The sequence below is a fragment of the Drosophila albomicans genome, chromosome 2R, assembly GCF_009650485.2.
Source record: "Drosophila albomicans strain 15112-1751.03 chromosome 2R, ASM965048v2, whole genome shotgun sequence".
In the NCBI taxonomy this organism is placed as follows: domain Eukaryota; kingdom Metazoa; phylum Arthropoda; class Insecta; order Diptera; family Drosophilidae; genus Drosophila; species Drosophila albomicans.
In genome coordinates, this window is record NC_047631.2 from 18,466,862 (window position 1) to 18,493,327 (window position 26,466).

General features: G+C 43.7%; 2 protein-coding genes across 6 annotated transcripts; both read right to left on the reverse strand.

Moving 5' to 3' along the window:
- Positions 1-60: 60 nt before the first annotated feature.
- LOC117576345 (papilin) lies at positions 61-21,329 on the reverse strand. Of its 5 annotated transcripts, XM_034261020.2 has the most exons (18): positions 20,904-21,329; positions 11,262-11,322; positions 11,020-11,198; positions 9,926-10,954; positions 9,563-9,866; positions 5,574-9,507; positions 5,331-5,510; positions 4,910-5,080; positions 3,777-4,810; positions 3,532-3,715; positions 3,279-3,476; positions 3,024-3,194; positions 2,208-2,773; positions 1,847-1,997; positions 1,257-1,694; positions 984-1,142; positions 797-913; positions 61-727 (listed from the first exon to the last, which is right to left on the reverse strand). In XM_034261020.2, the coding sequence occupies exons 1-18, from the start codon at positions 20,924-20,926 to the stop codon at positions 561-563; spliced, it is 9,066 nt and encodes a 3,021-aa protein (XP_034116911.2). In that variant the 5' UTR covers positions 20,927-21,329; the 3' UTR covers positions 61-560. The 5 variants fall into 5 exon arrangements, with proteins under 5 accessions (XP_034116911.2, XP_034116916.2, XP_034116919.2 ...); XM_034261025.2 differs by lacking the exon at positions 4,910-5,080; XM_034261029.2 differs by lacking the exon at positions 1,257-1,694 and having other exon boundaries at positions 62-727.
- A 1,510-nt stretch (positions 21,330-22,839) lies between these two features.
- LOC117575631 (translation initiation factor IF-2, mitochondrial) lies at positions 22,840-26,153 on the reverse strand. The gene is made up of 5 exons (XM_034259910.2): positions 25,915-26,153; positions 25,631-25,752; positions 25,000-25,568; positions 24,522-24,941; positions 22,840-24,467 (listed from the first exon to the last, which is right to left on the reverse strand). The coding sequence occupies exons 1-5, from the start codon at positions 25,983-25,985 to the stop codon at positions 23,634-23,636; spliced, it is 2,016 nt and encodes a 671-aa protein (XP_034115801.2). The 5' UTR covers positions 25,986-26,153; the 3' UTR covers positions 22,840-23,633.
- Positions 26,154-26,466: the final 313 nt, after the last annotated feature.

Below are 26,466 nucleotides of genomic sequence, written 5' to 3' on the forward strand. Positions count from 1 at the left end.
ATTGTGTTGACAGTTTGAAATTATTGCTTTAGATATACAGACTTTGTTTTATACATATGCACTCTCTTTATTATATAATTTTAATTTATTTACAAATATTTTAAAAACTTAAATTGCTTTACTCGTTTGCACAAATATCGTATAGAAAAAACACTAAAAAAATATATAAAATGAAAATAAGTTTTTTAGCCACTTTCGTCTCTATGGATTGAATTTAAATCGAGAAATAAATAGGAACAAAAACATAAAATACTAATACTATTTTCTTTTGTGCTGGAAGAAATATTCGTATAGGATACTAAGTAAGCTCTGTTCGTTATTTATCATTATTAAATATTATTTTATTTGTTTTTGTATATTATTTTTGTTTTTTTGTTGATCTGTTGGCTATGAAATTGGCGGTTTTTTGTTTATTGTATTATTATTTTTTTTTTGGTCTCTCTGCTGGCTTTGTGAACTTGCTCATCTTCTTTCCTGGTTTAAACTCAATTCAATGCAGAAATCAAACAAAGATGCTTGGCTTGATAGGTTTTGGTAGTTGGTAGTGTTGTAGTATGGAATTAATAAAGCGCATTGGGATGAGCCTGCGCAATCTGGCCAGCCAATGTGCAGGATCTACAACAGAACTGGGCATAGTACTTGTTAACACAGTACTTTCCTTGTACGATCAGCTTGCAGTTGGCGAAGTACGGATTATCGATACAGTCCGGCGATACTGGGACGACAGCTAAGAGGAAAGAAAGCAAATACATTAAATTTCAGCAAAATTTCAGATTTTTTTAACTTAAATTCTTACTTTCGATGTGAACCTCTGTTTGGCTAGTATGGTAGCTAAACGCATTGCGGGCTGTGCAGCTATAGATGCCAGAGTCCTCGGCGTTAACGTCGCTAATAACCAGACGATGCGCTGTGGCTGTTGACGAAATAAAAAATATAATTTCTTCAGATTTTTCACACCAAAAAAAAAAAAAAACTCTTCTTACATATAATTTGCACACGCTCGCTGTTGTAAAGAGGTGTGTTATCCTTGGCCCAGGTTACGTTTGGTGTAGGATATCCCTGCACGGAGCATCCAATGGCAATTGTCGAGCCGGGAGTATAGGTGTTTTGCGGATCGAGGCCAATCACGGTTTGTGCATTAACTGTTAAATAAATCGCTATATTAACAATCGTTCTTCTTCAATAAACCACACATATACAAACAGGCAAAACCAAACCATTCCAGAATAGAATTAAATCATGCAAAATCTACTTACCTCTTGGTGTTTCCACTACCGGAGGTGGCACATAGACCGGACGTTGTGGTCTATAGGGATATGTGGGTCTTTGAGTGACTGGCGCGGTAGCGGGGTCAATAACATATTGCAAGTATTTGGCTTGCTCATTATTCAAAGCACGAGCTGGACCAACTGCCTTGAGGGTCACACGCAATGAGACTGGGCGTCCCTCATTGTATGCCTCGCAGCTGTATTCACCAAGATCCGTGAGCTGAATAGAGCGGAAGAACAGCGAATAATCGGGATTCATCTGGCCAGGATCACTGCCAAGGCCAATGCGTTTGTTATTGCGCCACCAGTCAACATGTGGTGCCGGGTAGCCGCCAGCCGGGCAGCGAATCAACGCGGGGTGATTAAATTGCACAATTTGTGTGACATTTGGCTCCCCATAGATGTAGACGGGAATATTTCGTTGTTCTAGTAACATCAATGTGCAAAACCAACACCAAAATTGTCATGCAAACGGGTTAAAAAGCAAGCAACATTCACAATTGCAAGAACAAAAGCAGTTAGTTAAAATGCCAACACCAAAACGAAATATAGTGAATAATTAAGAGCTAAGCACGCACCTGTTACTTGCAGTGAAACCTCGCGACGCACTGGCTCGCCGAGTCCATTGCTGGCCACGCACACATAGGTGCCGTCATCCGTCTGGCGCACCTGGACGATGGTCAAATCACCGTTAGAGGTGAGCACATAGCGGCCTTGGTTGGTATCAATCTGCGATGAGGAGACAAAATAAATATTTAAATTAATATTATACAATTAAAGCACATATAATAATTAGTATTCATTTAAACAACGAACAATTAAACTGATTAATGATTCATAATAAAAATATAAGATACTTGGCATACAAATTCAATAATTGGTTCTCTTGAATTGGTTCTTGAATCTACGTATATTAAAAAAAAATAGGTCACTACATACCACCACATCCTTTCGAGACCAGGTAATATTGGGTGCCGGATTGCCAGCGGCAAAACAGCGCAGCACAGCAATACCACCAATCGAGGTCTGTACGTCGAGTTCCTCAGGTTCCTTGTGGTCCAATGTAGCCTTGACCTCACCCGGATAGATGACAGCTGGCGCTGGAGTGTTTGGTCGTTGTGTGGGACGTGCTGGACGCACACAGAGGAATCCGCAGCCATCGCTGCAGCACTTGTTGTCACCGCGACAGTCGGCATCGGTGTAGCATTCGCGGTTGCAGTTGCTGGCATTCGCCTGCAGTTGTGGGCAGATTCCAGGCTTGTTTATATCGCGGCAGATGGCCACGAACTGGTCACCGCTGTTGGACACATCAATAGTACATTGCTGGGTTTCGGGGCATGAGTGGCCATCGCAAGGATTTTCACAGACGCATTCCTCGCATTCAGGTTGCGATGCGGCTGGCTGACGACGCACTCCATATGGGCAGCGCCTATCGCGGCATTCGTTGTCGTATTGTTCACAGCGATTCTCTGGGACGCCCTGTGGAACTTCATTGTTGACAGGATCTGTGAAGAGTTACAAATACATTTAGAAGTTTACAATAACGAGATAGTTCCTAGACTACTATAATTAGCTACGTGCTGAGCTAAGTGAGAGTGCGTAAAGAATGCTATGTCTACGCTTAAACTAACAAGCAAGAGTGAACTAGCTACAAGGTGCAAAAGTGCAAGATAAGGTGCCTAAAAGGTGGTAAATTAATCAAATGAGTGCAGAGTGCTCGTGTGCTGATTTTTTTTGTTGAAATGGCAGTCTTACTTCCGCATTGATTTGTGCATGCTTCAAATGAACGGAAATTGTTTTGATTGCCCGAACAACCCGAGTAAATAAAGGACACACAGGTGCCTTGCTCATCATTATAGAACCAACGACGCTCCTGCACTGCCGGTCCGTTGCAACGACCGATGACCACCGGCAGTCGGCAGATATCTGCTTACATCGTCACAAAATCAAAAACAAAATAAAGAATTAAAGTAACGCCTCTCGCAGCTCCAGTCAGCAACTGTTTGTTACCTTTGGTCACACCCGTTTGCTGTGGCTCTCGGCCAGCCAAACAAACCGTTTCGCACTCATAGAGGTCATTGAAACGATTTCCAGTACCATCGCAGCCACCATATGTGAAGGGCTCACAAGATTGGCTTTGGGCATTGAAGTAGTAACGGGTCTGCCATTGAGTGCAGGGTCCCGTTGTCACCGGCTCATTGCAAACGTCTAACACAACATATTAATACACGCCTAAAACTCAACTCTATAAATTTCTACTTACCAACTCCCTTGAATTCGCCGCACTGGCGCTCGCACTGATCACGGGTCTCAAATCGATTACCGTTTCCACCACAGCCGCTATAACTGAAGGCAGTACAAGCCATTCTCTCGCTATCGTAGAACCAAGCTGCCGTATGATTGTCGCATTCACCAGCCTCTGGAGCTTGTGTGCAAACCGAGTAAGTCTGCAAAGATATTACCATTTATTTTATAATTATATTTACTAGTGAGGTTCGCATAACGTACTGGAGGTTGTGGTTCTGGTTGCGGCTCTGGTTGCGGCTCTGGTTGCACCAGATCACGACGACAGTACTCCAAGCAGAGTCTTTCCGATACGAAGTTGTTGCGATTGCCTCGGCAACCGGTGAACTCGAATTCGTGACAGCCGCCGGTGCGTCCATCGAAGTACCAGCGACGTGAGATGTCATTACAGCGACCACGTATCGGGGGAAGAGCGCAAGTGTCGTGCACAGCATTGCATTCATTCTCGCACTCCTCTTCGGTGGCATAGTTGTTCTCATTGCCACCGCAGCCGGAGTAGACGAACTCATCGCAAAGTCCTTCCTGATGGTTATAGTACCAGCGTGTAATGTTATCATTGCAATTGCCAGCATCCAAGGGTCTAGAGCACTTGATCGTGTTATCATCGGGACGTGGTTCTTCCTCTACGCTAGCAGTACAACGTTCAGCGCATTCTTGTTCCGTCTCAAAGCGATTGTCGTTGCCGCCACAGCCGCCATAATAGAACTGCTGGCATTGACCCGCTGTTGAGTTATAGTTCCACTTGAGTACATACTGGTCACAATCACCCACAGCGGCTGGTTGTTCACATAAGTTGCCCGAGGGCTGAGCTTTAGGTTCTTGTGGACGATGTTCTGGTTGCACTTCCGGTTCTCGTGGTACACAACGTTGCTGACAATCAGATTCGGTTTCGAAACGATTACCATTGCCGCCACAGCCGCCATAATAGAACTGACGACAGACACCACTCGATTTATCAAATATCCATTTAAGAGTATAACGGTCACATTCGCCGCGATCCTCTGCCTGATCACAGACATCCACACTGCTCTCTGCTGGCGCTGGCGCCGGCGTTGGTGGCTCAGGTTTCTTCTCACAGCGGGCCAAACAAGCTTCTTCGGTGGCAAAGCGATTCTCATTACCGCCACAACCACCATAATAGAATTGACGACAGGCTGTCTCCTTGGTATCGTAGTACCAGGCAAATTCGTAGTTGGCACACTCACCGACATCAGCGGGAATATCGCAAATGTCCTTGGCTAATAGGCAATATAATTAAACAATGTTAGCATAGCTTACTCTTTGGGATGTTCATTTTGCGCACATCAAAAGCAGACGCAACAACATTTAAAGCTTACCAACTTGCCGGGGACAATGAGTCTCGCATGATTCCAATGTGGGAAAACTGTTCTTGTTGCCATCGCAACCCGTGTAGTAGAAAGGCAAGCAACGCTTCTCTGTTTCCGAGAAATGCCATCTGGCATGCTTCTCGCTGCAATCACCGGTTTGTTTAGGCAATGAGCATTGCTCTGGATGTGTGACACGAGTACGGGTACAAGTATTTGACATGCAGGAGGTTTGTGTGGACGGGAGGTGTAGGATATTGCAAGTAACAAACAATCATGCAAAAACAAAAGCCAAGCGAAATAAAGGAAATTGAGCATACCATAACCAAAAAAATGCAAGTAAAACTTAAAGTAGAACCCAAGCAAAAAAAAACATTGATAATACAAGCCCAATCAACCATTGAAGCCAACAGAAATGAATTCAATCTCAAACCTTTAAGCACTCCTGGTTGGCGACAGCTGTAGCTGCAGGCATGTTCGGTAGGATAGTTGTTTTTATTGCCCTTGCAGCCGCCATAGCGGAAGGGACGACAAACATCGGTCTGGTTGTCATAGAACCAACGTTCAAAGTTTCCGTTGCAGGGTCCGCTCTCTTCAGGCTGCTCACAAGGTGCTACAACGAGAATTCATAGTTATTTATATGTAACATATTATTTCTATTTCGTGGTGGACTTACGCAGAGTTTCGCTGATCGCACAAGTGCCTTGACATTCCTCGAGGGTATCGAAACGATTGTTTGTACCATAGCATCCTCCGTATTGGAATTCTTCGCAGCGATTGCGATCCGAATCGAAGTACCACTTCTTGGAGAACACCTGGCAGGGGCCAGAGCTCTTCGGCAACAGACACACATGTTGTCCGGTATATTCCTGGCAGGACTCCTTGCATTCAGCTTCGGTCTCAAATCTATTGCCATTGCCTTCACAACCTCCATACCAGAATCGAGCACAGCCTCCGTAGGAAGTATCAAAGTAGTACTTGACGCTAAAGTTGCCGCAGCTACCTTGCTCCTTGGGCAGGCCGCAAGCCTTTTGAGGAGGCTCTTGAACATTCTCACAGCCTCCGAATTTATCATCCAGCGCCTTGGTAATACCATCTGGACAACAACCGAACTGAGTCTCAACGCAGGTGCATCCCTCAAAGTTGGGTCCCTTTGCTGGCGTCTTGCCATCCTCGCAGCATTTGAACTCGGACTGGGCGCAATGACATCCCTGGTTATGTGGTCCTCGAGCAAAGGAAAGACCATCGGGGCAGCAACCGAATTGCATTGTCTCGCATGGGCAACCCTCGAACTTGGGTCCTTGAGCAGCAGTAATCTTGTCGGGACAACAACCGTTCGGTGTGGTTTCGCATTGACATCCCTCCAGTTGAGGGCCTCGCGCTGAGGTCTTCTGGTCAGGGCAACAACCATAGGGCGAACGTTCGCACTCACAACCCTCGAAGTTCTCGCCATAAGCAGGGCGAATGTTGTCGGGACAGCAACCAAATCGTGAATTAATGCAGCAACCCTCGTATTGAGGACCATGAGCAGGAGTTTCGTTGTCCGGGCAGCAACCGAAGGGTTCGGCTGTGCAAGCGGCACATCCTTGACCATTAGGACCTGCTGCAGGTGTACGACGATCAGGACAGCAACCGTATTGTGATTTTTCACAACCCTGGCGACTTTCTGGCTCATCGCAGCCTGCAAAGTTTTCACCCTTGGCAGGAGTTTTACCATCTGGACAGCAAGAGAACTCTGTAAAGGCGCAGGACGTAACAGCGGTATCGGCTTCTGTTGAGATTGAAGTGTCACCAGAACCTGAACCATCAAATTCTGTTGTGGTTTCACCTTCTGTTGCTTCTGTTGTCGTTGTTGGTGGCAGTGTTGTTGGCTCTGGGCAACCCTCATCATCTTCGCCCTCAGCTGCAGTATATTTGTCTGGGCAACAACCGAAAAGTGTCTCCGCACAAGCGGATTTGGGACATCCTTTGTTCTTTTTGCCTTCGGCTGGAGAAACTCCATCCGAACAACATCCAAATTCGGTGTCAGCGCAAGTTTTCGCAATAGGACAACCTTCATCGAATGGACCCTTAGCTGTTGTTTTACCATCGGGACAGCAACCAAACTCTGACTTGTCACAATTCTTCTTCTTGGACTTACATTTACGTAATGACTCCTTATCAGGTGTAAGCGTAGTCTCCCAAGTATGTGAAGAACTTGAATCTGTAGAACTCCAGATATCGTTGGTGGTTTCTTCCTCGGTTGACAGGGAACTGTCAGTGGAACCTTCTGATGTTGATTCAGAAGTAGGTCCACTTTCGGTTGTCTCAGTGGTACCACCACTCTCGGTAGTAGCTCCACTTTCGGAAGTAGCTCCACTTTCAGTAGTGGCGCCACTTTCCGTAGAAGCCCCACTTTCGGTCGTAGCTCCGCTTTCGGTTGTAGGTCCACTTTCAGTTGTTGAAGTCGAATCGCTAATTGAAGAGATGTCAGAGACAGACGAGGTAACTTCGGTAGATCCCGTGGTATCGGGAGAGACTGTGGAGATAGAATCTGTCGATACGGAAGAATCAGTTGATCCAGCAGACTCAGTTGTTTCAGAGACGTCAGTAGAGCCAGAACTATCCGACGAGCTGGAGCTGCCATCCTCAGTGCTACCTTCAAGAGTTGAGCCGGTGCTTGCCCCTTCGGAGGTACTGTCAGTAGATTCAGAGCCTTGTGTGATCGTCGATTCTGTCGATTCTGAGCCATCGGTTGAACCATCGGTTGAGCCATCGGTTGAGCCATCAGTCGAACCATCGGTGGAGCCATCAGAAGAACCATCAGAGGAACCATCTGTTGAGCTCTCGGTGGTGATGTCAGACGATCCGACAGTAGAGCTTTCAGTTGATCCATTTGACGATGCATCGGTTGAACCTTCCAAAGGTGTACTTTCGGAAGATCCTTCTTTTTCGGTGCTATCTGATAAGCCATCAGTTGTTTCAGTGACCCCACTTGTTCCTTCGGACGACTTTCTTGAAGTATCTGTCGAACTTTCAGTTGTGGAATCAGTGGATGAGGAAACTGTTGATTCGGTTGATTCTGATGAAGTTTCAGGGGTGCTTTCTGTTGATGATGAAACAGTCGTTTCTGTTGATTCTGTCGATGATTCTGATTGACTACTGCTCGCGCTATCAGTGGAAGTTGATGAATCGGACGTTGAATCGCTTGAATCCGTTGATCCAGAAACTGTTGTGTCTGTAGAATCGTCAGTGGATCCTGAAACATCTGTTGAGCCTGACTCTGCAGTCGAGCTTGACTCTTCAGTTGATCCTGCAACTTCAGTGGATCCTGATGTATCGGTAGATGCATCGGTTGAACCTTGCGCTTCGGTAGAACCTGACACTTCCGTTGAACCAGAGACTTCTGTTGATCCTGAAACCTCAGTCGAGGCTGATCCTTCAGTAGCACCGGAGACGTCTGTTGAGCTGGATGCGTCTGTTGAACTAGATGCGTCTGTTGAGCTGGATGCGTCTGTTGAGCTAGATGCGTCTGTTGAGCTGGATGCGTCTGTTGAAGCTGAGGCCTCCGTAGAACCTGATATTTCAGTTGAAATGGAAGATTCTGTCGAGCTGGAAGCGTCAGTAGAGCTGGAAGCGTCAGTAGAGCTGGAAGCGTCAGTAGAGCTGGAAGCGTCAGTAGAGCTGGAAGCGTCAGTAGAGCTGGAAGCGTCAGTAGAGCTTGAAGCATCTGTTGAGCTTGAAGCATCAGTTGATCCTGACACTTCAGTCGAACCAGAAACATCTGTGGAGCTTGAAGCTTCTGTTGATCCTGATACATCTGTAGAGCTTGAACTGGATTCTTCATCTCCACTGCCTTCAGTCGAAATACTGCTCTCTGAAGTAGATTCTGAGCCTGAACCTTCAACGGTGCTTTCTGTTGTATCAGAGGAGTCTCCTGAAGACGTATATGGACTATCACTCAACATCAAATCGTCAGTTGAAAGCGAAGCCATCGTATCGGTAACATCATCAAGATCAACAGATTCAGTGACCTTGGTTTCATCTATTACATCACTTGAGATTAACTCGAATTCATCATCAGCACATTCTTCCTCATCATCCTCAATGGGTTTATCAGTACTACTGACTGGTAGAACTTGATCCTTGGTGCATGCCTGAGTATTACATTTTTCGGAAATCGATTGGACCTTCAATTCATCACAATTGGCGGACTTGGTGCCGTTGGATAGGCACAATACCTCACGAACGCGTTCACCGCCACCGCAAGGCTTGCTACAATGACCGAACGGACCCGTGAACCATTGTCCAGGACATTCCTTCGCCTCGCCTTCGCATTCCTGCTTCGCTTCAGGCTTCGTAGCTGCATCACACTTAGAATTGTCAACCGTCTTAATACCTTTGCCATCAAAAACTCCACACATGACAATACGGGACTGAGCACCTTTTCCACACGCGGCTGAGCACTTGCTCCATTCAGATGTGAACCATTGAGAGTCACACTTCGATGAAGTACACGATCTCGATAGCTCTGGAGCTTTGGATCCACAGAACTTCTCTGGATAGACCTTTCCATTCTTAGAGCCACAAATAGCAGTTCGAGTTTCAGTATCCTGACCGCAAGCTTCGCACTGAAAATGCAGCGCAATTAAATCATTGCTTAAACAGAACATTTTTATCACTTACTCCACTCCACTGGGATACGATCCAATCGACGCCCTCACAGGGTGTTAGCAGGCAAGGTCTCTCCTCTTCGGGCTTATCTTCCACACAATCCTCATCAGGCAAAACTCGCTTGCGTCCATTTTCTTTGATGAAGCATGTAACCTTTCTGGTTTCCTTACCCTCACCACACAACTTATCGCATGGCTTCCAGGGACCCAAATGATATTTTGGACAATTCTTGACATCACGATTGCACTCCTGAGCCGTTGCCGGCTTGTTGCCGACTTCCTTCAGACAGACGGCATCATCTTCCGACGTATGAGTACTATTCAATTAAATATCATTATATTTTGAAACTAAATAAAACGCAATAAATTTATATACCCATCAGAAGAAATACGTTCACAGGTGACAGTGCGATTTTGGAAGCCATCCGAACCACAGCCCTTTGAGCACTTTGACCATTCGCCCTCTACCCAGTGGGGAGCACAAGGCTCCGTGCCGCAAACTTGACTCTCGGCTGGCTTAGACTCTGCTTCACAAAGAGCAGCATCAACTTCTTGCAAGTTAATGCGATTGTGACAGCTAACCTGACGTGACTGTGTGCCACCACCGCATTGTGCACTGCATGGCCCAAACTCACGATGTGTCCATGTATGCGAATCGGGTTGACTGTGGCTCAATGATTCAGGAATACTATACTCATAGTCCACGCTTACGTTCTTGTCCTGTACGAGCATAACAATGTAGATACTCTCAGAAATGGGACCACTACAAGTCAACTGATCAGGAGCAGCAAATCCCATCGGTTTACGTTGATAATTCCACCAAGCGCTCGCATAGAACATGGGACGCGGGAAATCAATGCGCCAGTTACCGTTCAGATAATAGTGTCCCGTCTGATTGCGACAGGCCAAATAATTATTGGATGGCGTCGATTCCTGAATGCGTATATTCGTTGCTCCTTGAGGTATGAGCAGCAAATCATTGTAACCCGCAGCGAGATCACCGGAGCTGTAGTTGTTGTCAATGGTCTTGCAAGTGCTACCATCACCGCCGCACTTTCGACATTTGTCTTCCTTGGCGTTGCTTCCCAGCATCATGTCACAGCCGACGGACAGGCACTCTCCATTCACACAGACATCCAAGTCCTTGTCATTACACCGTGTGCCATCGACGACCTTCTCCTTCTGGCGATAGTAGAAGCGTTCGCCACGCGGCATGCAGTTTAGCTCACAGGGATTGGCTGCATTAGTGTAGGGCACCCACTCGTAGAGGACACCATCGAATTTTTTGTCATTGAAGCGTGAGCATTGCTGCGACCTAAAGTCAGCCTCCTCCTCGGGGCAATCCTGCGTGTTACACGAATAGTAACGACGACTGCCACCGCTGCACATAGCTTCGCCATTGTAGCTACATAAATGAATGAATGTCCAATGAATACACATCTATGAATGTATAATTTATTTGCAACTCACTCTCGTCGTAGGCACTCGCGCGTCTGGTAGGAGACACCGCCACCACAGGTGCGGGAGCAGTCGGAGCTGGAGCTCCAGGCTGTCCACTCGTTGGGATCATCACCCTCGCCACCGGGCGTCACATAGCTACCGGGCAAATACAATTGTGCACCATACTGTCTTTTAGCGCGTAGTCCAGGCTGTGGCAGAGCAATCGCGTAAGCTATAGTCTTAGATTAGTCAAATAGAATGAATATACTTACGAATCTACTTTCTGTGTTCTGTATGCCAATTAGGACAATGAATGCTACCAAGGCAGTTGAGCTGCAAAAAATCAAAACCAAATGGACAGAATTTAATTAAATTGTTGCTCAAGCTGTCACAATTTGCAATTCACAAGACGAGTCTGCCATTCATGAAGCAAAGTCATAAAGCGCGTCACGACACGTCGCGTCACGTGTTGACTTGTTGCAAATATTTGTTTACTTTGCCGCATGCTTCGCCGGCCACACAGACTCATTAAAAGTCCACTCAACAGGCGATTGTAGCAAGCAGGAGAGGAATGTGGAGTCAGTCACTTGTCAACGACTTTCTCAAAAGAGGCATGCCACGTTCAGCTAAAGGTGAACAAATAAACTTTTCTAGGGCTTCGCAACAACAGCAACATTGGCCACAACGACAACAATGGCAGCATGAACTTGTTTTTGTTTTTTTTTTTTTTTTTGTGCTCTGTGTGGTCAAAGCAAACAAACATTGAACTTGTTTTTTTGCATCGTCCAGAGCATGGTGAGTGTGGGAGCTCGCTCAATGGAACTTGGTCAACTCAAATTTTTGCAATTGCTCTTGCTAAGAAAATTTTTATTGTGCGCCGCCGCCTTGGTCATAAATATGCAATGCCACATAAACAAGACATAATTTAGCAGTGCTTCCTGCCGATTTGCCAAAAATAAACTAAAAAAAAAAACAAAAATGAAAAGCACAGAAGAAAAAGGACAAAATAGAAGAACAAGCAAATAATAAGTACCCGCCAGCAGAGAATATATGATTATGCCGCAGACAAGGCGACGCCGCAGTCGCAGCCGCAGTCACCAGAGCAGCCACCAGAGCAGCGAGAGAGCCGAGGACAACTTGCGTGAATATGTCAAAAGCGTTCAATGTTGCAAGCAACGCCATCTCCCCAGTCCTGTCTCCGAACCATCCAAGGATCTGTTCTCATTGTTGGTGGCTTGCCAATTTAATTTTTGACGCTGCGTGCAAGGAGCTTGCGTTTTGTTACACTTGGACGCCTTCGACTGACTTCGACTACGACTACGACTCCGATTGCGACTCTGATGGTGATGCTGATGCGGATGTTGACTGTAGGGCACAGCAGGGCGTGCTGCTTATGACAGGGCCAGGAGGCACGCCAAGTGTGGCCATAATTTTTATGCTTCTGTGTTGGCATTTTAATGCAATTTGAGCGCATTTCCCTTTTGAAACCAATGCCAGGACACCTATTGCTTTGGCAAGTGCGCAATGACAACGCCAGAACACCGACAACAACAATAACAACAACAACAATAACAACATCGAGGCACACATTTTACAGTCCATTGAGTCGGGGTTGCCTTGAGCTCGAGGCGGCGTCGCTCAGACGCCTCCTTAGCCATTGCGTCACGCAAACAGGATACACCAGCAGCAGGACCCGCAACTCTGTGGCATCCCCAACCAGGACTTTGGACCAAGGCGACAACAGCGACGCGCTATTAATTGGATAGTTCAACCAAAATATGCTGAGATTGCATTTGATTCCATTTTGCTTTCATTTTGCTTTTATACTGCTGATTACGCAAAAATTTGCACCACGTGAAATATTCCCAAAAAATGCTAAAGACAGAAACATATGTAGGGAGTGTGCGCGTGTGTGTGTGTGGATTACCAGTAGTTGCCACATATGGCGGCGGATGCCACGTGACAACAAACATAAACAGTTGCCGCACACAATCGTCAAAACTGGTGGCCACAACGACCGACGCCTCCATCGCCACATGAATGTCAAACAAACAGCGGAAATGCTCGAAATTCAGAGGAAACTTTCCAACAATACCAGAAACATCAGATAACGCATAACACAATAATGTGCAGGTTAATATGTTTACCAAAGCAGAGAAACGCCTTTGTTGTAGATGCTCCCAATTGGATTATGGTCGGCAATCTGGGGCAACCCACTGCCCACTGCACTAATGGCCAAGATCATGGCCCCAAACAGCTTTCCACGCGATGCTTCAGTTCTGGTTCAATTAACAGTTCCAGCTAAACCGAAAAGAAAGGATTCCATTTAAACAATCAAAACAATGGACTGCATTGTTTGAGATCCGCTTTGGTTACAGCAACTCCGCCAAACAATGGGAAAAGTGAGTTGCTTTGGATAAGCTGGCATGCATAAATGACGAAACTCCTCCTTAAATTTGCCAAATTTATCAAATTGCTGTCAATATTCTGTTAGTTATGGGGAATAAGAAATTCTTATTTGTTTAAGATCTGATAAACATTTCAATAATTTATCATAATTAACATAAGATTCATTTGCTAATATTAATTTTAATTATAAATGAGTAATTTGCAAATCAGGAAATTAAACTAAAAAGAATATAAATAAATCAGAGAGTCCGTCGAGCATAAAAATTCAATTTCATAGAAATCTTTGAAGGGTGCTATATTATGTTAGTTTGTTTATATTTCAGATTAAAGAAAATTGATTGCTAGAAAATCAAATTCAGGCTAATACGAAAATAGCTGAATTATTTTAAGCAAACAATTTGAGCTGCTCCAAAACAATTATTTAACACTAAAATGTTCAAATTGATATTTTTAGCTGCACTTCTCTGTCTCATTACAATCAAAATGAGTCAATTATGTACTGCATACATCTTATTTTCTGACTCTTAATTTTACACATCTCTCAACAACTGACAATGCTAATGCATGTTCTATTTGCTAAGTACGAGAATATATATATTTTTGGAGTTTGTCGAAACTGGGTCGGAGTACTCTTTTATTTTGTTTTTGTCTGTGATTGAGAAGGGGATGTTTGTTCGGAATTTACTTCACATCCTATGGATGGATGCTCTCACACTTGTGTTCTGAGACTCTGGGAAGTGGCAACAAGTGCAGTTTGTTGTTGCAATGGCCATCATAAATAACGCGTCTGCTAATGAGGCGCAACAACAACAATAACAGCAGCCACAGCAACAACAAGAGCAACGATAACAAGTATAACAACAGCACTTACTCCACAAGTGCCTGCACTTAGCCCCATCGAGCTCAAGACCAAAAACAAATTACATTTAAATTCTATGTTAAACAAAACTCAAAACTAACAGAAATAAGTATGTGGCAAGTTGAAGGAAATCTAAACAATAAGCACACACACTCGCAACCTGGCCAAAAGCAATATAAATCGAAGGCAGAATCCACACCTGAAGATAGAAGGCAGATAGGCAAACTAAAATATAGTACAACGACGAGTGCGAGTATGAGTAGAAGGCGGTTGATTTGTTTATACATTGCCACACATGACTCATCGACGAGGTCGTGGCAAGCAAACGCCCCCACTTAGGCTACACAAGAGAAAAGAGTAAAAGAGAGAGGGTAAGGCATCTTCACTTTTTGCTGTTTCCCATGCCACTTGATTAACCCAAAGTAGTTGCGCCGCGTTTCGGGGCAACAGGGTCAGGCAGCCGCAGTGTTCTGTTCTATTAAAAAGTGTATAAGAATGCACTGAAAGCAAATCGAAAAGTGCGGCATGCAACATTGGTGCGTACACCATGCAGATGCTATGCCTCAGCTGCAACTCCGGGCTGCCTTTGATGAAGATGGAATGCCCCCGTCCCTGTTCCCTGTTCCCTCTTCACTGTTGACTGTTGTCAGCTGCAATCATTTGACCCCCAACTGCCCTCAACTCACTTGCAGATTGAGAAAAATGTTGGCATTTTTATATGGTTCAATGGAAGTGCCACTGATTTCAACGCAATGCAGTTGATATAGCAGTTGCCACTCTGCAACTGCTTACTTCATCAATGCATTATCTTGTTGTAAAGTGTAGTTTAATCAGCCTCATTAGACTGTGGCCTGCAACCAAGACACTCAGTAGTGTGCCCCAAAACGGCATTCGGCAACAATTATATGCATCCTTGGGCTTAGCCTCATTAGAGGAAAGGATCTGTTGCCATTTCATGGGTTGCATATGCCAAACACACACACACACACAGACAGACAGAGTTACGTGCAAATACAATTACATAGTCATACAATTATCGCAAGACAAACACAGACTAATGCGAAACGCCAAATTGTGGCTGAGGTGTGGCCAGGTAAATGCTGCTGCTGTTGCTGCCATCGAGAGGATGCCTCTTCTCGGAGGAAGCTGGCAGAGAGCGACGCATCGACATTTGTTGCAAACGGATGTAAATGTTTGCATTGTTGAAATTTTAATTGCATTTACATAAAGCAACGCACACACAAAGAGCTCAACTGTCGACTCTCTGCCTGTCTGGATGTCATTTTGCCTGGCACTCGGAACCAGCAACGGCATATTCCTAGCAATTATCAATTTCAAAATTAATTAAACTTAATTGAGTAGTGAAAATAATAAACATTATAACACAATCACAAACGTACGCATTTGTTTATTGAGCGTTAAACCCTGCCCCCTATAGGGTTATGCAACAGTCGAGGACCCAACAAAGTTGCAGCTTTTTGGGGCTAAAAGGTGCTGCATCAGCAACAGCAGCAACAAAGTTTGCATAAATGCCTAATGAAATATTTGTCACGCGTTTGAGCCAACGAGCAAAGCAAATGAGCAAACAGAATGCACAGTTAAGCACAGTCAAAGATTGACAGCATGATGGAGATGGAAGATGAAGATGAAGATGAAGATGGAAGAGAGTGAGGCTGCTTTTCACTCCACAAGCGAAGTGCAACAACTTACTGACCCATAAATTTCACTGGCTGACAGCAGCTCTCAGAGTGCGAGCCAAATGTTTGACTTGGCAATAACAACAACACAACAACAACAACAAACACTTGTAAACAAAATTTTATGGCAAATGTTGCATCGGCCGGGCGACCACTTCAAGAGCATTATATGCGTCTCAGACGCCACAACAGCATCGAAGTGGCTGGGCATGGTGGAGTGAAGCTAATTAGAGGCATCATAATGCCTGCCACTCGTCTCCCTTCCCCTCCTTTTCCTCCACCTCCCACATCCACATTCACAAAGCCAAAGGCAAACATTGGCAAATTTCTATTTGCCCAACTCATTTGGTACAAGATTTGCAACAAGCTCACTCAAGTGCCTCGAAGTTGTACCAATATGAATTCGAGTGCGAGTGTGAGTACTCGTACTCGTACTCATACTCTTACTACGCTGAGTACTCATAACTAATAGCAAGGAATTCTAAAACTTTTGCTTTCCGAACTTTGCACTCGAGTCACTTCGCTAAAATAAACACTACAAGCAAGTTCTGAAAATAGATCAACAGGATGCCCTGGCAGATTTCAACACATAATTACCTGCAGAATTTTTATAGATATTTACATTACTTTTTAGCTAATAAATTAGATACTTAGCATTAATAAAGAAACACACGATAAAAAAATGTTCGCTCTGTGCGCTATTTTTATACGTTAAACAAACAAACAAAATATAAGCATAAAATTCAAGAAACGCATCTGCCGCCAAATTGTGTGCATTATATTTGTGTAGTATTATTTTAGCCAACTTTAAAATATCTTTGGAAACAATTTTGCAGAACTTCACGTAACATAAAGTGTGGCAACTATGCGTATGCTTAATTTGTGCATACTTAACAACTATGGAAAGAGTAAACATAACAATATTTATTATGCAATCACGTACATAATTAGTAAACTGCTCGAAATTGAAATTCTTTATCCTTGAGATCATGACGCACAGCAGTTTGCGTATTATTTACAGTAATCACCAGAATTTGAAGATGAATTGCGAACTGTTTCTGCTTGATTTCAACTATAACTAACTGACGAGCCAAAATGTAGAGCAGACACTGATTTATTACGCAATTATCAGGCGGAATTTCAATTGTTATTCTTAGCAGTTTGATGGCAGTGCGCGGCGCGCATCTCTTAGCAAATTCTATTAACTGTTGCATGCAACTCAGTTTCGATGAATGAGTAACGGTGAAAAGCGTTGCAACAAGCTGCTCTTCTTACTTGATGGCTGCATATTGTCGTTAAGTTCTTTAGGTCCCTTTTTTTGATTTCAATTTGGGCTTCTGTTCGGCCTTTCGGTATTTGAGTCACGTCTGCAACATTCAACAGCAACAGCAGCAGCAACTGGCAACATGCGGCGAGCAGAGAGCAGCGAGGCAACTCGCGTCTTTAGCCGCAAGTCAAAACATTTTTATGGTTTTTGCCTCGTCCGCTCTCTGTTTCACTTGTTGCTGTTGCAAAGCTTTTTAGGCAGAATTTACTGCTGCTGCATGTGACGCATCTCATTCACTCCGCTACCCGCTCCCCGCTCCCCTCTCTCTGCTGCCCGCTGCTGTCTGCTCTGTCACTCGTTTGCTTTGCAGAAATTTTGGATATTTTTGCCGTCAAGCAATCTTTTTTTTTTCTTCATTTTTTGAGTTTTTTCTCTTTTGTGTCTTGTTTTGGTTTTGCGGCTTGTTTCGGCCTCTGCAATTTGGCGACGGCGTATTTTGTGCGTTTTGTTTTGGGGCATCCTTTTTATCTTCCGCGTTGCAGCGAGCGTCGACCTCTTGTTCGCATGCCTATCGATATAATTATGTACATTCAGCACACAGACAGACACAGAGCCAGAGACAGAGACAGATACAGCTAAAGATTCACAGATGCCGCATTTAGACTAAATATTAACATATTTGCAACAGGGGGCCAACATTTTGATTTAACGCAGCACTATGGAGGAATAATTAAATGCGACGACGTCGGCAGCCTTTGTTAATTAAGCATAATGCATAAAGTCATGGGAATAAGATCTCTTTTTGCAGATCTTTCTTCTGCAATCATTAACTGCCATTTGGCACTTTGTTGGGGGGACAACAAACTCAAGGCACACACATGTTGCCAATGCAGAATGTCTGCTCCATGAACTTGGTCTGCAATTGAGCCATGGAAGCAACATGGATATAGCAACTGTAGCAACAAGAGGAGTCGTTTGTCTAAGCCTTGTGCTCGACTTGCATTTAATTTGTTGCTCATTTGCCGCATCATTCGATAAATTCATTTAGCACACACACACACCGACTGCATGCGTGCAACATCAAATTTCAGGGAATATTTCTGCCACATCTGAAGCACATTTCCGGCGTTGTATTGCCGTCTTTTTCGCGAAAGTATCAGCCAGCAACAACCGTATTAGATCAGCGTTTATTTAAACTATTTATTTCGAGGCTCAATTATGCAAGCGCAGTGTTTATGTTTGCCTCGTGCTTCTTGTGTGCATGACTCTAGCTGCTTCTGCTGCTGCTTCTTGATGGCAACTTTGAGTGCGTGTTTGTATCATTTTCATGGCATCAATTTTTGGGGGAATTTATTGTTTATACTTAGCTAAACGCACACAAACACTTAATAAACAATTTAGCCACTATTCATGCTGATTTTTCTGCTTCTGCTCTTCAACTTGCGGATGGAAATTTAGTACTTTTTCGTTTTCGTTGGAAAAATTATAGCCAAAGCATAACAAACAATTTGCAGATATGATTATAAAAATCGAAGAGATATCGGTGTCCGTATTGTGTAAGACTTTATTTTTGGCAATTAACTTGAATGAGTAATCCACATATTGATTTGTATACTGTGTGTGTCTAAACAAGTTAAAAAACGTTGCTCTTCAAATCATGAAAAATCTGAGTCAAGTTCAAAGACATCGCAAGTCACAAAGTTTCGCTCAACAAGTGTTATGACCAACTTAATGACCACACAACACACACACACACACACACGGTACACACACGTGTGCAACAAGTGCTTTAAAATGTTTAGTTTGTGCCATTAAACTAAGCGACGTATTGTAAATGTTATTGTTAAGCGACACTGTCTATTGACCCGGCCCATTGTAAATGAATTCGGCCAGCCGAATTGTTTGTTTCCCTTTGCCAAGCCAATTGAAAATAGATAAATTCAAACACTTGAAAAGATTGAGTAATTATCTATTCTCAAGAATATATATCTCTTGGGGATTTATTTGGATTATATATTCGCGCGAATTTTGATTCAATCTACAGCCAACGGACACGTGTCATCAATGTTCGCGCCTTTCTGGCCAAAAGACAGCGCTAAACGGGTCATGTGTTGGCCACATTCTGACGCAATTCCGCAGAACAAAGCGGCCAACAAAAAGCAACCAAAACAACAAACAGCCTCGATGGTGGCCGATGCTGCATGTCGTTGTCAACGTATAAAACAGTTTTCAGTTTTTCTCATTTTTCTCTCTTTCAAGTGGGCAGAGTTTTTCGCGAAAAACTTTAAAATACTTGACGAATGTATGGATGCGCTAACTAACAGTTGGTCATGAGTCTGAGTCTGGCCAAGGGAACGAGTTTCATAGGCATTTATGTTGTCGGCCAACTTTATGACTTTAGCCAAAAATAAAACGCACACACAGCACTGCGGTCAACTGATGGTTTGATGGCTGGCTAATGCCAACGCTTCAGATCACAGCAAAGATATGTCCAGTTGCTGTGCGTGTACAGCTGTATAGCTATAGCTACAGCTTCTTCAAGATCTATCAACGATGGCAGGGCATCAGAGTTGCCGTCAACTTTGAACTGCTTGCTGCTTGCGTTGCCTGTTTCACTTCAGTTTTTCAGCATTTCAATTTTTTCTTTTACCTTGTGGCACTTCAAAGCGCACGCACTTCACCTACGCCGGGCACACAATTTAGACGCAACTCTTGGGGATAAATATTTACATTTCAATACGAAATTTTGATTTGATTTTGGTGTTCGCACACACACACACACTCACACACACATGCGCATATTTCGAAAGCTAACAAAAGCAGCGGTAAAACAAAACGGCTGGCGATACAGGTAACAGGCAAAAGGCAGCGGCATTTTTTTAACCGGAAATTTCAATATGAAGCAAAAGAACTTTGATCGACATTCCGAGTATGCAATATTTCAAATCATTACATTCCCAAGGAATGCCTATAAAAATCCTTGACTTTATTTCACTTATAAAATATATTTTAATAAAAATGGTATCATAAAAGTTTTAGTACTTTCCACGAAAGAAAATGAATAAAGATAAAGAGTGAATATAAAGAACTTCTCCTAAACTGATTTTTCATCTAATTATATGGCAAAGAACTTTGTCGCATTTTTCAATGAATATATATTTTGCAATTTGTTTGGTTCGGAAATTGGCAGCAATCAGGGCTGCGCTGGCACAAAAAGGATGCTTTGAAAATTTGTTGCCATTTTCATTAACAAACTTCAATTAAGTGGGCAATGTAATTTGGCATGCAAACAAAATGTTGGCCAGGATAATAGCAGTCGCGCAGTGTCAATAACGAAGCGACTGCTGCCTGTTGCTCACTCAGAGCGCACACACAGGACATTCCCCTCCACTCACTCACACACACACACACACAGAGATAGATAGAAAGAGAGAGAGATAGAGAGACATGTGAGTAGCAGGATATTCAGTAGCTGCAGTCAGTGAGGCAGTCAGGCAGCCAGGCAGGAGCCAAGTCAAGTGTTTGCACATGTAGTTCAAATGAAATTAAAATTCGCATTGACACTGTAATTTGTGGGGAACACAAAAGGAATCAATTTCATGCCAAACACGACGGTCCTCGTCGTGATGCTGCTGGTGACTGTCAATTGTATCTGTGGGATACATATTTGTCAGATGCTTACCGCAACCGCCTCGATAAATCCATTTCGCTGCTGATTTGTATTAATCGACAGCGTTTGGCGCTCCTCCTTCACGAATTTCTTGGACAAACAACACACAAATGTGTAGACTATATATATATATATGTAAATGTGTTTGTATGGTATGTATATAGTATATATTGGGTATGTGGAATGTTCACTCTTTGCCACTTGAAATGTTTCTCACTTGAGTTTTAATTATTTGGCACACTTATCACAATGAACTCGAACATTTGTTTGCACTTTGCGCTTGCGCATTGCCAACAAGGACGACGACAACAAGAAATATTAACGGGGGGCAGAATTTAAGAATTGTGCTCGATATCCTTGCACGATCAACGGATCAACAATCACGATCACCACACACCCGCAGGGTTAGAGCGCACGCCAGCAACTGATCTGCACCAGACTCGATCGCTCTAATTCTGTTCCAGTCGCAGCCACAAGGCGTCGTCGCTGCTTGGCTGTTGCTGTCTCTGCTGCGGTCGCTGTCGACGTCAAAGCAGCAACAGTGGCGATAGTGGCATGATCAGCGAGTTTTTAGCTTCCGTTTTGCGTTCTCTCGCTGCGTCTCTAATCAGCCGCAAAGCTGGATAAAGGGTTTTAGGCAGTTTGAATTATTTACAATGTATTTATTTATTTCATTCGCGATTCGCGTTTCGCGATCACTGATCGATGCGATTGATCCTTTGCAACCGGCTTCTCACAGTCCACACAAAAGACTGACTTTGCTGTTTGCGCCTCTTGTAACCAAGGTTTCACTCTCTATCTCTCCAACTGGTTCTCTTCGCCTCTCTTTCTTTTTGGCTCCTCTCCCTTTCTCACTCTCTCTGCGATCGACATGCGCTGCACGTGTCTGCAGATTGCAATGTTATATGTGTTGAAAGAGGGACTCCAAGACCCTCGCTCTGCGGCAAGTTGAAATTGAAATTAAAGTTGCCGTCAAGATCATTTAACGCCCCTAATGAGCAGAGCCTGATGAACACATGTCGTTACCGATCTCCCTAACTGAGGGTCCTTTCTCGATTCTAACTACATACTATGTTATACTTAGTATATATGTATATATATTCTGTGTGTACATCGGCTATTTCGGTTTAATTGCCCCCTAAAGAACACATGTGAATGTTTACTTTGATTTTCAATTTTTTAACAAGTCGAACAAATTTAGATGCAACCCCAGGACACATGATATGCATCTGTATGTTTTAATGGTGTGCGATGCAGTGGCAGTTGCAAGTGCAGTCTGGCAAATTCATTCAACAAATTTTCATCAGCAACATTGTCCGGACATATCGAAATACATTGTATTCTGTTACTATTAATTGTCTACGAGTCCATTCATAAATTACTCATTTTTTTTGGTGTCTGATAGTCCACTCAATATTTCCGCATTCCAAATTTGGACGACTTCCGTGTCTCGAATCTCGACGGACTAAAATATAATCATAATCTTGGTTTCCGTTCACATATTTTTTTTATATTTATAAATATTTTTGGAGTTCTATGACAGATATTGTTATCAAGCTGCGATTCAGAGCCACGAAACTTCTAGGCTTTGGTTTAGCATGCACAGTGGCACAAAACAAAAAGGTTTCAAATAAGCTTTCAGTGATATTCATTCCTGTTTGCTATTAGTTATATATTAAATTTTTAAAGTAAGGCACAAAATCATATTGCAGTGACAGACTCTTTTATTCCCCTCCTGAATTTGTTTTCGAAAAGTATTTAACAAATCTTCAGCAAAACATTTTTATTGAATCACTTTCAAGTGTAGCACAATAGATTATAACAGCTTCATAAGCTTATAGTGATTAACATGTTATTGATTTTCATGATGTCACAGCATTCTTCTTCTATTCTTTTTTAAACATTTTAAAATTGTTAATATGAAAGTGAATTTTCATAAATTATTTAAAGAATTTACTTGAATTTTGTGTCAATGTTTATGTTGCTCGATTGAGCTGTTAGAATTCGCTATACAATGTCTAAAAATAAACCAAGTTTTATCACTCGTGGCACTAGGGAAAGTTAATATAACATATACTGGCAGTTAGCTAATACAACGAGCAGTGCAAAAACAAAAAAAATGAAACGGGCAAATTTCAAGGCAAACATATTACAGTAGGGCGATTATATTAAATGTGCGATGTGGTTTAAATAATAAGAGCACATTCATTCATGAGAATGTGGAACTAAGCGCTAATTGGCCACCCTCAACGGAAATCGTTTATCGTGAAAAGCAAGAAGAAAACACTGACTGTGGTTTTAGTCGGTCGCTCTCTTGTCTTGGTGTGGGTGAACTCCAATTAGCATTGCTTTGACCCATTTAGGCAGCTTCCGTCATGGCATGCACATGGCATGGACCAGCCAGGGGCGCACGCAGTCGCAGTCGATGTCGCTGTCGCGTCTCTTCGTTGCTACGAACGCCTTATCAGCGACAATTCCGCTGCGGCAGCGACATCGACAGCGACAGCAGCAGCGACTGAACGCGTTATCCTAAACGCTAACCATGTGGGTGAAGGGTGGCCGTAGTATAGCAGTAAGATCAACAGGAAGTCGGATAGTGGGATTCGTTTTATATACACAATATATAATACAAAACTATAAGATATAATATGTGTAGTATTATATGTAAAGCTGATAACAGTTTGCTGCTGCTGTTGCCGCAGCTGCAACAATTAGAAAGTCACTTGGCATGCAACAAAGTCACTAGAATCCAGGATCCCAATCTGTTTGCTGTGCCTCCATGTGTGTGGTGTAGCACTGCAGCACGTCACCCGCTTGTGGCAGCACCTTCGTGTCCTTAAAGCGCAAACCACATTCAACATCTTTCTTTATCGAATCTACCTCATTCTTCAAATGACGCATCGACTCCAAAGTGCCATCGTAGATAATTTCGTCATCTCTTAGCAGTCGGAATCTTTGGCTCTTCTTCAGCACACCTTTGGTGCAGCGACAACCTGCCACTGGAATCTCTTTACGACCCTCGTTGATGAAGAAGTTTTGCAGCACATTTGCCTCGCCTAGCGATTCTTCTACCTCAACAGCGGGCAGTTGACTACTCAGCTGTTTCTTCAGATCATCAATCAGTCGATATATAACATTGCAGCTCTTCACCGTCACGCCTTTAGTAAACTTTGGCTGTGGCGTCTCCACCGAAAAGGCATAAATAATGGCATTAAATGCCTTAGCCAATTCCAGATCACCTTCAGTCACTTTACCCACGCCATAATGCACAATGTCTAGGCGACAACGATCATTGCTGTTGTAAGTTTCAAGCACATCCAGTATGGCCTCCACTGAGCCATGCACATCGCCCTTGATTATGACACTGACCCTCGGACAACCATCGCTGGGATCGACCTGCTTTACACGCTGTCCACCGCGCATTCTGAAACGTCCGGCGAGCCGACGTGCCTCACGCTCTGCACGATACTTGGCCTGATGTTCCTCTTCTTTTTTGCGTATGTCATCGCTGGTTGACTCAATCTTCTCAAGCTGCGCTTGATGCTCGCGATACTTCAACACTGCGTGTGCTTTTTTCTGTAATTGCAATAGTTGAAAATAGGTCTTTGCTTCGAAAAATATGCTACTCACCTCTGATTCCACCTCCAATATCAACTCTCCAGCCAACGGCAGCTCTCGCCAGCCTAAAATCTCCACTGGCGTGCCAGGCGGTGCCTCCGTCAAAGGTTGGCCATTGTGATCGAAAAGACCACGCACCTTGGCATGCGAGAGGCCGCTTATTAACACCGAACCCTTGCGCAGCGTGCCGCGCGACACAATTGCTGTGGACAGCTTGCCTCGACGTGGATCTGTCTTGGACTCTACGACAATGCCCTCGACCAGACCCGTGGGATCTGCTCGCAGACCCATTAATGTAGCCTGCGTGCTCACAGCCTCGGCCAGCATCTGCAGATTGGTGCCTTTCAGTGCGGATATCGGAATTACTTGGACATCGCCGCCATGCTCCTCCAGTGCTAAGCCCATTTGAGCCAATTCCTGCTTGCTCTTTTCCTAAAACATCAAAATAAACATTAGTTTGGATGAATTTTAAAAATATAACTCCGCTTACAATATTCGCCTCGGGTTTGTCGATCTTGTTCAGCGCCACAATGATGGGAACCTGCGCCTCCTTGGCCAGCTGGATGACCTCGCGTGTTTGCGCCATTACGCCATCCTCTGCAGCTACCACAAGCACAATAATATCGGTGGCTACAGCGCCTCGTGCTCGCATCGCACTGAATGCCGCATGACCAGGTGTATCCAAGAACGTGACCCGCTCCCCGTTCTCCAAGGTCACAGTGAAGGCGCCAATATGCTGGGTGATGCCACCTGCCTCGCCAGCAGCCACATCGGCGCCACGCAGTGAATCCAGCAGCGTTGTCTTGCCATGATCCACATGTCCCATTACTGTGACCACCGGCGGACGCTGCTGGAGCAGTTCAGCTTCCGCTGGCGGCCTAGGTGTCACATCGCGCTCTTTGTGCTCATCCTCACCAGAGGTTTCAGGTGCGGAAACCACACGTGTCTTCACACCGAGTTTCTTGGCGATCTCTTGAATGATTTTGAGATCTTCCAACTTGGCAGCAGCCTCAATATTGTCAGCTCCACGCACATACAGCATTGCCTCCTGCACATCATCTAAAGAAGAAATGAGAAAGCATGTAAACACTCACTTTAACTATTTTTATTTTCGCTCTTACCCAAAGGTCGCTGCAGCGTCTTTGCCAGCTGAGCTACGCTCATGTAACGCCAAATGTCGATGGCACTGTTTGCAGACGCATTGTTGTTGCCCTGCAGTTTCTTTGGCGAATACTCTATAATTCTAGGAGATTTCTACTTAATTAGTCAGTGTGTTCCTCTTATTCAAATTTAATGTGCATCATTACAGCATGTAACGTCATAATTGCTTGCAAATATATAATGCAAATATCACTATGTGACGTCACAGTCTGCGCTGCAGCTTAAAGCGCTCAAGATGTCTTACCTTCTCTTCGGCAGTCTTTCGGCGCTTGAATCGCGTAATGCCGGTATGAAGTTGTCGTTGTCGCAGCGCATTGCCTAATTGCAATGTACAATCACTTTCAACATTTCACGTGTTTTCGTTTATGTGAGGGATTTAAACATAAATAGTTTCATTGACTTTTTGCTTAAATAAAACTATAATAACACTGATATTGTGTAATTTACGTGTGTGCAGGTGTTTTTCGTAACAGTGTGACCAGCATTTACCTAACATGCAGATACCAACAGCGACAGTGCTGCCATATCTGTATTTTTTGTTTTACAGACGCTGTTAAATGAAAACTTAAAAATTTATCAATCAATTTAGAAGTAGACAATATAAATACTTTTGATATTATTAAATAAATAAATTTAAAATAAATTACAAATGATTACGTTAAAATTAAGATACTGAACATAAATTGTGTAAATTAGAGCAACAGAATGTTGACCGCTTTATTTTATCGTTTGCTTAGCAAAGTTTCAAACCATAACCGCTTGAGATATGTTGGCAATCAGTTGGGAAAAAGTTTTT